At 40.6% G+C, this 13046-nt stretch overlaps 1 protein-coding gene across 5 annotated transcripts in view; it reads right to left on the reverse strand.

Moving 5' to 3' along the window:
- EDC3 (enhancer of mRNA decapping 3) overlaps positions 1 to 13046 on the reverse strand; it is a 59075-nt gene that overhangs the window by 7603 nt on the left and 38426 nt on the right. For all 5 annotated transcript variants that reach the window (XM_088446176.1, XM_088446140.1, XM_088446168.1 and 2 more), the window contains 3 exons: positions 11646 to 11987; positions 5334 to 5487; positions 2466 to 2683 (listed from right to left, as the gene is read on the reverse strand). In XM_088446176.1, coding sequence (XP_088302302.1) covers positions 2466 to 2683; positions 5334 to 5487; positions 11646 to 11987 — 714 coding nt within the window. The remainder of the gene's footprint in view (positions 1 to 2465; positions 2684 to 5333; positions 5488 to 11645; positions 11988 to 13046) is intronic.

Here is a 13046-nt window from a genome sequence, read left to right on the forward strand (position 1 = left end):
ACACACACACACGCACACACAGACGCACACACAGAGTCTCCCATATCCAAATATTCCGAAATACGGAATTTTTTTTTAGCATGACTGAAATTGTGAAAACTTTTTGATGGTTCAAGGTACACAAACTTTATTTAAAGGCAGAAAATTAAAAATATTGTATAATATTTCCTTCAGGCTGTGTGTATAAGGTGTATATGAAACAAATTAATTTTGCGTATGTACAGAAATGTTGTTTGAGCCACAAAGTTATTGAAAATATTGTATAAAATGACCTGCAGGCTGTGTGTATAAGGTGTATATAAAACATAAATGCATTCTGTGTTTAGATTTGTGTCCCTTTCCCAAGATATTTCATAATGGTATCCAAATATTCCAAAATATGGAATATTCCGATATTTAAAATACCCCTGGTCCTAAGCATTTTGGATATGGGAGATCAAACAGTATATACATATTGCTGTATCTGACGTATGCAGATAAAAAATCAGTCACATGCTTCGTTGTTTGTACCACAAGGTGGCAGCACAGCACTAAATAATAAGAAAACAATGGGAAATCTATTTAACTTTTTCAATGTTCCTTATACAACATTTAGAAAAATGAGCCTGACACTATACACTACTTGATGAAGCCTGCTCATCTCATCCCTCTTATTCTGAATCTCAGGAGGAGTAACAGTCACCTCCTACACATGGGAAGAGTGATTTGTGTGAATGAATATGGCAGTTTTGTTTTTAGCTTTAAAACCTGGAGTGAAGACCATACTTAAAATAAATTGCTGCCTTTGTGATGTAGTTGCCACCATAAAATGGCTGAGCAGCTGCTGTTCTGCCTAGGCAGAAATCCATAGGTTACAAACACTTATGATGATGTGCATGGGATTTAGATATAGTATTTTTCTATGTCTCAAATATTTAGATTTAATAAATAAGGAAAGCATGGAAATATAATGAGCAAGTGGCCAATATTGAATAATAGGAAGATTTTAGGGGCAAACATTTAGATCTTGGGACTGTTCATGGAAATTATGAACAGTTGGCAACGATCAATATCACAACCGAGAGTTTGGACATGGCATGATCCCCATATATTTACATTCCATAAAGGAAACACATTGGGGTCAATGCCTTTATTTTTAATACCCCAGCACTGACGGCAAGTGCAAACACAGATTACCATGCATGTCAAACCCAATCTTGCATATGACATATAGTGCTTAATGTGTCAATAGCGGGTCACTGGTCTTACTTGGCTTTAAGATGCAAAAACTATAAACTTTTTAACATTTTATATGAGACCAAAGGCGGTTACCTATCAAAGCTTGAAGAGCGATAAAATTGTGAGAGATAAAGTACCAACCAATCAGCTTCTATCATTTTTGCAAACATAGCCTGTAAAATGACAAAAGCTGATTGGTTAATACTTTATCATTATCCACGCTTTGATAATTATTTTGAGAAGCATATAAAACAGATAGAAACAGCACAAAATTTAAACTAATGGTTTCAGAACAGACACCCAACCTTCCCATACAATTGGTAATATTACAGCTTTCCCAGAATCTCTTAATGAAAAGACGACAGCACAATATGATTTAAACATGACCTATTTCTGATCATTTTATTAAATAATTACCATTTATATGCTGAATTTAACAAACTGGAAAAAAAAAAAAGTGTGGCATATTTTGGCAGCCTTCCAGAAGATTCATTAATAAAATGATTCTGTTAGGGCCTCAAAACATGATTGTTTTGTTGTGCAAAATAACACAATCTGCATAAAAGAGATTTAAAATTAACCTTTCTTACTACCTCACCATAAAAGCCAGTGTCTGATGTAAGCAAATTTAGCACCAATACAGTTTCCCAATACGGCATCAGCGCAAAGTAAAGTGGAGGTGTTTTATATGGACAGTACTGCTCATGCTTGAGCCGGTAAGACCAGGCATGCCTGTAGTTTATTAATCCAATGACACTGCTGCTGCTATTAAAGGGACGGAAGGGGCAGGAGTGTCAGATCAGGAGCAGCCAGCAAATATAAAGAGACTGGTATTCCTAGAGGATATGTAGCCCCAGCAGCACTGTAAGTTATGGCGTGAGGTGCTGTTTGAAAAGCAGCGTGAAGCTCAGGTTTACTTTGCTTGCAAGTTGCAAGCAGGCTTTACCGCCATAGCCGGCTCTGGTGGCAGCAGTATTTAGAGGTAACAATTGAGGTGTCTTATTTCTCCATGGGCTACCTTTTCCTGCATATGGAGAAATGGCAATAACACCTTTTTTTTTTCATTGAGAATGTAGTCCTGCACAAACATTTCTCTTTTTGTTCACAACCACTATATATATATATATATATATATATATATATATAGATAGATAGCGAATGGAGCTTAGAAGCGCAGGTGATCCGGAAAACAAACTAGTTGTTTATGAAAGTACAAAATTCTTGATGACCCCAAGTAAAATACTAACCTTTAACATTTGACACCTGCTTGCCCTCAGTCCGGCAGAACAAATTTAGCTCATTGGTAACAGCCTCCAACATCTTAACAAAATTTGGTAGGAAAAGGATAATATCTACATCGTGATTGGCCAAGTGTCGGCCACAGCTTATACCCTGAGCCCCTTTGATGTGGGGTCCACACAGAAGGGCCACAGTAGGTCGCTGATGCACATTTTTAGGATTCAGCCTATGGATATAAACAAATGATAATGAGTAATGCGCATCAAAGAAAACTGCAGCACTGCTCTCACTATAAAATGGCAAATCGCTAAGAAAACAAACACTGCATATTGTTACGTCTCAGATATTTGGTCAGTGGGGTCTGAGCGCTGTCTCCTGTTGAGAATATGTAGCATTATATAACTCTGGTCCTTTTGCTTGTAGAGAAACACAATTTCCCTCATGGCAAATACATAGACTTTTAAGTAGCACTAGTTCGTGTTAAGAAAAATGGATAAAAAAATGTTGTATTATCAACATGTCAGGCATTAGAATTATCGGGGATAATGACCCCATAGTTTCTTTTTACTCATACTGTACATCTCTCTCTCTGCCGGAATCACAAGTCAAAGTCCCCAAACATTACTGACATGTGACAGCTAAAGTTTTCTTTCCTACAAAGATAGAATCATCAGGACACCCAACCTGGAGCAAGATAGTCACTTCATCATTTACTGACAATTGGCTCTGAGATTAGGGAACGGTGGTGTGCCAGTCACATAATGATACAAATGTTAGGGTAGATAACCCAAAATACTGATAAATCAGGGGACAAGAAAGCTTCTAGAATAAAGACATAATTGGCCTGACCTCCACTTTAAATAGAACTAGCCTTTAACACATAAAGCCTCATCATTAGGAGTGAAGTCTGCACTGGAGATGATGGCTCTTGCTACAGGGTGCCTAAGGCTGGGTACACACTATGCAATATGTCGTTCAATCAGCCGCAGAACAATATATCTGTAGTGCACTGGCGGCTGTGTCCAGACAATATGTCTAAACAATTTTGTTCACAGACATCACACATCTGTCTTGCAGCTCAGCTGATGCCGATATATCTTGCAGATAGATCGGTACATCTGGTTGTGTGTACGGGCGGCCTGCCGACCACCCATACACTTTCTGCAGGGTCCCGCCGGTGACCGACATCTCAACTGGGCAGGCAAATATAAATGCCAGTTGTGATGTCAGAATAGATACATCGAGCGTCAGATTGGTAAAACAATACACAGGTACCAATCGGCCGCTCGGGCTGCAGATACCTGGGTCGACAGATAGGTTGCCCAGGTGTGTACCCATCATAATTAAAACAAAGGGGAAGAGCACGAACTGCCACCATTTTAGTTTAAAATAGGCCCATTTGAGCTAGACAGATTAGAGGATGGCCTGCCTGGAACTGATATATTTTATACTTGCCGAATCAGACTTCTGCTGGAGGAAGGTAAAACATTGTATTTTATTTTTTCTTAATTACACTTTAAATTTATATTTTAGTCTTGGGTGGACTGAGCCTTTAAAATCATTGCTTAACATTTTATATAACAGCATTATTCGTTATACTGAAAGCTAATAACCATACTGACTGCAAAGAAATGAGTGTTATTCATACAATTATTTTAATGATGTTTATCTTATGAGGCAGTAAATGCATACAGAAATGTAAAATCCTGAGAGACCTCAGTGTGCTTCATGCAGCAGTAATGATATCCGGTTTATTCACACAGTATGAAGACCAGCCCACACCTAGTAATTTATCTGTGCTTGTTTATACACACGCAAGCCTTGCAAAGCACGAGCTAGCTGAATTGTTTTGCACTCTGTAAACCTCTGCAGAACTGGTATTACCAGAGCGGTGTGAGAGCAGGAAGAGAGGAGGGCAGAAGATCTACATTGCGTGTGAAAAGAACATTCCAGGCAGACCTGTATCAATTTAACAGTGGGAAATTGAGGCCTTGCTGTAGAACTGGCCTCATTCCTCTATTCTTATCTTGCACGCCTGGCAGACAGTTTTAAAGTAGGCATGACTTTCAGTTGGCCTAACGTAATTGATAGGAGGTGAAGTGTAGGTTCCGAGTACTCTTATCAATTCAACATGAACTAGTGACACCACAAGACGTTTTGAATTGAACGCAAGTCAGCCATAATTGCTCCAGCTTGCATTGAACTAATAAATGCATATCTCTGTGGCCAGAACATCCATACACTATCATCATCATTGCACACATGTGCCAGCCCTATGCTTAGTGCATAAGATTCATCTGAAAGCAGACGTTATTCCAACTCTGCACAATGCACGGCACTCTCTAAACTTTGCTTATCGAGAGCAATCCGAGCCAGCCGCAACTGGAGATGCCGGGGGACGTGCATAGGACTTAGACTTGCCCATAGTTTGCGTACGCTCACTTCGAAGCTTGCGCAATGCGAAAACTCACAAGATACATTCGCAGAACCCTGCATAGCTAATAGGTACAACTACCTGTTTCCTAAACACCCACATTTATCATTCACAAAAAATAACTCCTAGTATTTTTTATTTCATGTGGCAGGAAATTGTCCATACCAAAGCTAGTGGCCACGGCAATATAAAGCAGTTTAGCTATACTCACACCCACGGTAAGTCGCTTCCACATAACTATACACAGTCACGGGATCTCTAATCACAGCTACAATTAGCCCAGAACATGGACTAGACACAAATAGGAGTAACGTGTGCCACATAGCTGTACCGTGTCTTCACATCATGTTTTTAATTCTACAAAAATGAGAGAAATTAGTACTTACATTACTTTACAACTTCCCATTTCTTGGACTGGCACAGCAATATATCACTAGCTCACCTGTTTGGTCCGCCGAGCAATGTGAGTGCCATCTGGCTGGCACAAACCCCTGACATCTCTAGCCTTTTCTCTACTGACAGGCCGTGTTTCTCTGCCACGCTCAACAGCTTCTTATGCAAGCCGTAGGAGATACTGGGCACCACCAGACCTGAATCTGTGGGATATAAAGTCCATCAAGAATGAGTGCAAAGAAAAGGAAGTGTATGAACATTGCAACAGACAGGAGGAACTAAGTGTAGGAAGACTGAAAATGGTCTACCCATGGGGCCCTGGAGGACTTTAGAAAAGTCTTGTTCTGCGTTATAAATCATTAAAGTCTATTTATGAGGTGCCACACGCTCCAGACGGGCAATGAAACAATTAAACAGACTAAAACAAAAGAATATGAACACACAAGTCATGTTAGAACAGTTGAGAGTCAGGACATGTAAATGCTCAGAGGTATAATTATACAAATCAGAGCATGTGCACATCATATAAATCATAATAATAATACAGTTAAAGTTAGCGCAAAGGTTGGACAGTTGCTAATGGACGACAGACATGGTATATAAGGTTCTGAGGACCCTGCTCATGAGATCTTACAGACTAGAGGGAGGCTAATACATATTGGAATAATAGTTTAAGGATGGTATTGTACAATGCATTCATAGTATACACTAAGGATTTAGATCTGTAGTCAGACACCATGCAGTGAGCAAAGTATGTATTGTCTGCTCATACATTCCCAGAGTTGCGTGCAACACATTGTAGACTATGCTTGACCACGGGTGCCACCCCAGTCACATGGGGAGCAGAGTCTGTTGTTCTACTGCACGAATGCCTAGCAGCTGTGATTAGAAATTGGCACAAGAGCCAAGGCATGCAGCCAAGCCTCTCACCTCAGATAAAGGCAGCTGGCAACCTTTATCACCACTCTACCTTCTCCTCACGTTATGTACATGGGATTGACCAACAGCCAAAGCTCTAAACTTTTGCCCTGTGCCCTTCTGTTCCTCCAGACTTATAGTAACTAACGGAGGAGGAAAAGGATTAAAAAGTGCTACAGCAAATACAGATTCAGCTGCAGTTATTACAATAACATATTGTATATATAACAAAAACACAATACATGGCTTTTATATATTGAAAAAACTAATAGTACTAGGGGAGGACAGTACAAAGAAGTTTTGAAAGAGATAAAGCTTTGTTATCTGCGAATACTGTTTTAAAATGCTTGGCCTTAAAGAAAGTGGCATCTCTGGAGATTAAAACCTAAACCCAATCCATGCACAATCTGAACGTCCCACAAACGGAAGTCTCCACAATACAAGGTGTTAAACATGGCCAAGTATTGATTAGATTTCCTTGAGTATGCTGAGGTTTGTTGACAGTGAACACTGTACATGAATGAAAGAAGGATAAAGAGCTGTCAGACAGGTTACTCCAGCTGCACCTGCTCTCCCCAGCTGTTCCCTGGTCACACGCAACGCATCCTCCATTCACACGGGTGCTCATTCATCCACTAGGCTCCTTAGGGCAGCTAAATCTTTTACTTAACACCTTCATGGCTTTGGCACGTGATTTAACAATGTTATTTTGCAGGAGCCCAATCATCTATAAGGGTCACTGTCAATCCTAGCCTCCTGCAAAGTGCAGGTTTTCAGGAGAACCCTAAATACAGTTACTGACTGCCCAGAAAAGTAGAGTCTGAGGAACAGACAAAGATTCAGTCTTCTTTGCCTTTACCTCCTTTTGCAAATATAAAATAATTACAAGTAAATTAGCCATTAGCTTAGCAGAAAATGATAAGACATCACATTTATAAAATAAAACGATAACTGTCCACCTGTCCTATAAAATAACATTAGGACATGAAGAATTGGCTTTATAATCACTTAAATGAACATATGTGACACTGGAACTAAATATGCACTTCTACAATATTTCTAGATAGCATAGTATTTTAGTGTATGCCTCCCAATTAAACATGTTGGTATAGAAATGAGGCATGCATGGGCAGGTAAGCCTTACCCCCATTCCACATGTGTGATACATGGTTTAGGGCTCACACTTAAAAAATTCTACAAATGTTTACACAATGTAGCTGTCACGGTTGAGCCAATTTAAGGTTATAAAAGCTTTTTTCCTTGAAGTTAAGCATTATGGGTCTTTTTTCAGCCAAAAACAGAAGTACAGTCCTGACACCTCGTTAATGATATATTGAACTATATGCACAGTAACTAATTATATTTAATAACAGATTGCCATGATGCTATCCTAACACCTTGCGTGCCACACAGCACTATCCCGCTGGCACGCTCACTCTATACCAGGAAGGCAACTTCCAGGAACTGGCAGGCTCATTGCTTAACCCTTTCACTTTGGGTGAGAAGAAGCAGTGTTTAGCACACAACCTAATGAGGGAAGGAGAGGGTGAAGGAAATAGTCCTGTCACGCAATGAGGGAGAATCTAAAGCTAATGTTTAAACTTTTAATTACTGGGTGACATGTGTGCAAGTAAAGTAGTAACGCCTCCTGCCTCACACACGCAAGGCAATTCTGGTCACACCTCGCCTTCAGTAATAAGGGATATAATGTAAACTGGGCTAGAGAGGGAGCACAAGCTCAGAGATTTAGCAATTGCAAGGTGAAAATAAACATACAAAAAATGAAGTGAGACATGGGGCTGGGGGTGGGGGCCAGTGGCTAGGCCTAGTACTGTCTGTTATTCTAAACAGACTGAAATAGAGCCAAAATGGAGCATGGATAGGAAGCTAGGGGGTGGGGGGGCTGGCTGCTCAGGAAGCCAAGCAATTAAAGAGGCCCAGAGAGGAGGAGGGTAGGGAGCTGTGTGCAAAGTTTTACTATGAGATTTTACAGCTGGTAGTGAAGCTAGGCAGATATCGATTGAGCAGCTCTTTACACGCAACACACATGCAAGGCAATCATTCACTCTGTGGGAAGGGGCAAGGGTCAATTGTATTACACACACAATGCCCCAGTAGCACATTTTCTGTCTGCTTCATATTGGACTTAGACATGTTATGTTAAACAAACAATCCTGTTTCACAAGTGTGTTCATAGAATTTGGTAAACGAAAATGTTTTAACAAGATATTCTGAAAATGTTTAGGAAAATTGGGAATACATGTGAATATGTGAGTGAAAGAACTAGCTAGCTGGTGACTTCTAGATATAAATCTAAGAAGCAAAACAATGAAATGCAGGATTAATAAAGTTCTGTCAATTGTGAAGCTGAAAGCGAAAGATCTATTAGAGTACGGGCAAGGCTCAGACCCAGCAGACAGGAGAATGGCTAACAGGAACGTCACCCTATTCAGCTGCACTTTGATGCAAAGAATTCAAATAAGCGACAAACATTCTGAAAGGTGAACTAAGCTGGGGCCATTTTGTCATACAACATTTTCCTTATGCTTTAATAGCATGTAAATCCATTGCGGGTATTGATAAATAATAAATCCTATGCATCACTGAGCCTCTATAGAACATGAATATTAAAGCAGTGTGTTACAATTAGCTAAATAACATGCCTGAAACAGCTGATTTACTGAAATGACATGACTAAGAAAGCGGTAAGTGAGGGCACTACTTTCTATCTTGCTAGGACAGCATGGCCCATTACACTGGTAAAATGATGAAGACTTGTCAACCAGGTCCTGATGTTATACTGCTTTACTGCATAGTGCCTTGCACAATGTACAATTATCAGGAAAGGAAAGTTTATAAAAGCTCCATGTATTCCTCAGACTGCACAGGAGGACAGCTGTGAGAGAGAGGGGAGGCCAACTCTAGCAAATTGTCTTCTCTGATAGACTTTAGTCTCCAGAGCTTATAAACTGTACTAGGTTTCCTGTATACCTCACAGCTCTCCTGCTGTGCGGCCTGGAGTATGGCTGCCCAGGGGAGACCCTAACATACTGCAGAAAATGACCTTTTATAGATACCCTCTGCACTCTGTAGTAAACAAAATAAAGGTGGAGGAGGGTTAATATGCAGTAAAGGAGAAAAATATAACATCACAGGTCCTGGTGACAGATCTTCTGATGAAGACTTACTAGGTCTGAGTGGCCCTGCAGTCTCGTAGGTAATGCAAATGTTTTGCACAAATTTGTTTATTAACTTTTTTTTGTTTAGTTGTCCTGCAATCTGAAGTGCAGTCACTGCTGCATATTTACTTTTTTTTAACTCCTATAAAGTACTAGTCCTAAGATTGGGTTTGCATTCACCATTTCATTCAAGGGAAGGACAATAGAGTGTGCGAGCTGTCCTCTACAGAGAGCAGCTTAAACCTGTGCATTCTTCTCCACATACATTCACATTAACATGTATTGGAAGTGTTCACGTTAAGGCTGGTCTTTTTCTTCAAATATGAAGACTGCTGCCCTGCATCTCAAGAAGAAAATGGTAGGGAAGCAATACACAGCCTTTTCTATTTTGAACAGAAATTTTACCCATTTTACCTGCTATTTGTTATGGCAGTGGTTCTCAAACTCGGTCCTCAGGACCCCAAGCAGTTCATGTTTTCCAGCTCACCTGTGAATCCAAAATGTGATTGTTGGTAATACACCTGTGCACCTGCTAGAACGCACAGGCTTTAGAACATTTTCAACTTCACTATATTGTGGTTTCCAGCATGTCTGCTACATGTGGAAACAACATTGAAATGAATAGGAAAGTGCAAGATTGTCTCTATAGCAGAGTGGAAACCAACCCAATCACACATCAGATACTATCTAATGCTCTATTGATGGGGGGAAACAACTAAATAACAATGCTGTGACGCTCCAGTCATGTAAATGGCCTATTCATTTGTTACATGTGGTGTACAAATCCATTGAAATGAATGGAAAAAATACAGCACAGTGTAAACACTCATGTTAACAACAAGTGGCTATGTACACAATGCGCAACCATGGACATTTTCAACTGCAGATCGTTCTGAAATGGAGCAAGCAGAGACTTGCCACAATGTAAAAGTACGCTGACGAATATGAATGCAACTGGTGGTCTCCATGCTTTGCACAATGTGGGGCAGACGCAGCGGTGGGTAAGAGCTCTTAGAGTTCTGAATATTCTCCTACTTGGTTTCTCTCTGAATTTCTACATGTGTGATCCAACACTGATAGGAACCATCCAACTGGCATAAACATCTTGAAAGATTGCACCAATGTAAATTTGCAAATTTATCAAACAATTAATTTTCTTGGATATCAGTTATAAATGGATCATACTGGCTGTCTAGCAGATGAATGCAGGGGTGACCTTACTTGGCCCTATTGCTTTATAAAAATTGATTTTGTAATCTGACTTTTTCTCTTTGTAATATTTGTGCACTCCCAAGTAATTGTTTTTAATTGTTGATAAAAATAGATTAACCCATGTAAAAGTACACAGACTTCTAAATAGGAAATAACATTGCGGGAATTTTCTATAGTGTACAATAGGTGTATTATACTGGAGTAAACCACTGAAACAACTGTTATAACTGACAAACAGTAGTTTCATTTTCAGTAGCTTTTAGTTTTCACTTATGACATCCGAAAACTGGATGACAAGAATCATGTACATTTCTATTTTTTTCTGTATTTGTCGTTCACACTTAAAGTTTACAGTATTAGTTAAATTATTTTTAATTCCTTTTGAAATTATTTTAGACATCATACTTTTAAACACAATCCAGCCGCCGTGGTAAACAGAATACACACACTGTTGCCCGGTCTACAGGGGGCCTCCAGCCATTCCGGATCCCCCTGTATCTCTTCTGTCCCGGCCGCAGGCACTTCATGTCCAGGCCGGGGCGGAAACTGCAGGGGTGGATACAAAATAAAAATAACCAGATTAGGACTTGCCTTTATTCTTTTTGCTAAACTCAACAAGAGCTCCATTAGCCTGAGAAGGAGAGAACCCAATGGAGTCAGTGACCTGATGGAATTATACACAAATTATGGAAAGTACGGGGCATAGTGGGGAAAGAAACAAGTATATGCAGCTGATTACCTATCCATAAGTAATCAATTTCAGAGCTCTCATTGGTGGCTACAGAGAGGACCAGGAGCTATGGAGACTCTATCATTAGTTTAGTAAGCTAGATCACCAAACTAAATGTTCGAGCAGAGTGGCTGCATTCACTCCATAACACATCTGGACCTGTTAGTGTGATTGAATGCCTGTGCACATATGCCCATAGTGAGCATATTCTGACCACATTCTCTTTCATACTTTATAATTAGATCAGATAATTATCAAAATGTTCCTCTCATTTTGGGCTCAAAAATTGTGTGTATGGCCAACATTGCAGATCCTTCCTTACCTGTGCAGTATTCCTTTCCACCTGGCTGTGGTACTATAATCCTTCTATATACAATTGGCTCAGACTCAAGTATGTTCTCATCATGTTTGTATGTTGGCGGCCTTTCACTAGGGGTTCCACGTGACCTTGCTCCTCCTGCTCCTCTCCTCTCATTGGTGTCTATCTCTTCAAAGACAGCTGCTTTGTCAAAAAGAGCAAGGTTCCCCTCAAAGTCAAAATCCGTGTCTGGAATCTCCTCCAAGTCATCTCCAAAGCACTCATCATCTCGAGCCTTAAATTGCCCATTCTTGGGGCCACTCTTCTTAGGAGTCACCTGGTTTGGATACCGGCTACTTGAAGACCCTACATAAGAAAAGAGTATAGAATAGAACACTTACAATCATACTCCTAACATTGCTCCATTATTCAGTTGAGATAAACTTGAATAATAGAACGTAAAAAAGCACAAAATGCAATGTGAACCATATAAGCTTCATCAATAGCATAGACAAATGCACCTCAGCATGTACAGATGAACGAGACCCTGACATTAGTACACTGTGTTCTCAGGAGAGATTAAAATGAGTTGACATCAATTAATGTTACATACTGTACTCACTCCATTGTGCTCTTAAAACACATCCCTTACACACAGATCTGTCTGTCAAGCAGATCACCACAGCAAATAGATACAATCTGGTGTCCTTAGGGGACCTGTGGTAACTAAGGTCACATGCTGAGTCACACTTTGTGCCCTGGAATAGTGGAAGTTCAAAGCAAAGCACATGAACACCATTGTCAAAATTGAGGCATTTCCACTATAGTCTGCCATATGTGATTGCTCATGTTAGCATTTGGGAACATTTATATTCTTTCATACAAAGCGTATGGTGTCAGCTATGCATGCCCTGAGAGCATTGTATGTGCTGTGGTTTCAGGAGTATCTCCAGGGCAATAAGAGATATTGCATTTGTAGGATGGCTCTCATTATTAGAAGACAGGCCTCTGAGATGGGTGTGATATGTATTACCGCATGGCCGGCGGTTCAATTCCCGACAGCGGCTGCCCAACAAAGGAGGAAATCCCGATTGTCCTAAAGGTAAGTATTTACTAACCTAACCCCCCCTAACCCTCCCTTAGGGGTGCCTAACCCTAACCTCCCCCCTTGTGCCAAAACCTAACCCCCCTTCCCCGCTGCCTAAACCTAAGTCCCCCGGGGGGGTGCCTAACCCTAACCCTCCCTCCCCCTAGCCTAACCCTAACCTCCCGGGGGGGTGCCTAACCCTAAATCCCCCTCTGGAGCCCTAAACCTAACCCTCCCCTCCCAGTGGCTGTCTGCTGCGGCGCCCGGCATCCGCTCGATCGGGATGCCGGGTGCCGGTCTCCAGACGTCGGGGAAATGACAGGCGTCTAGATTTAGAC

This window comes from Taudactylus pleione, unplaced genomic scaffold, assembly GCF_031769625.1.
Source record: "Taudactylus pleione unplaced genomic scaffold, aTauple2 ptg000019l, whole genome shotgun sequence".
NCBI classification, from domain to species: domain Eukaryota; kingdom Metazoa; phylum Chordata; class Amphibia; order Anura; family Myobatrachidae; genus Taudactylus; species Taudactylus pleione.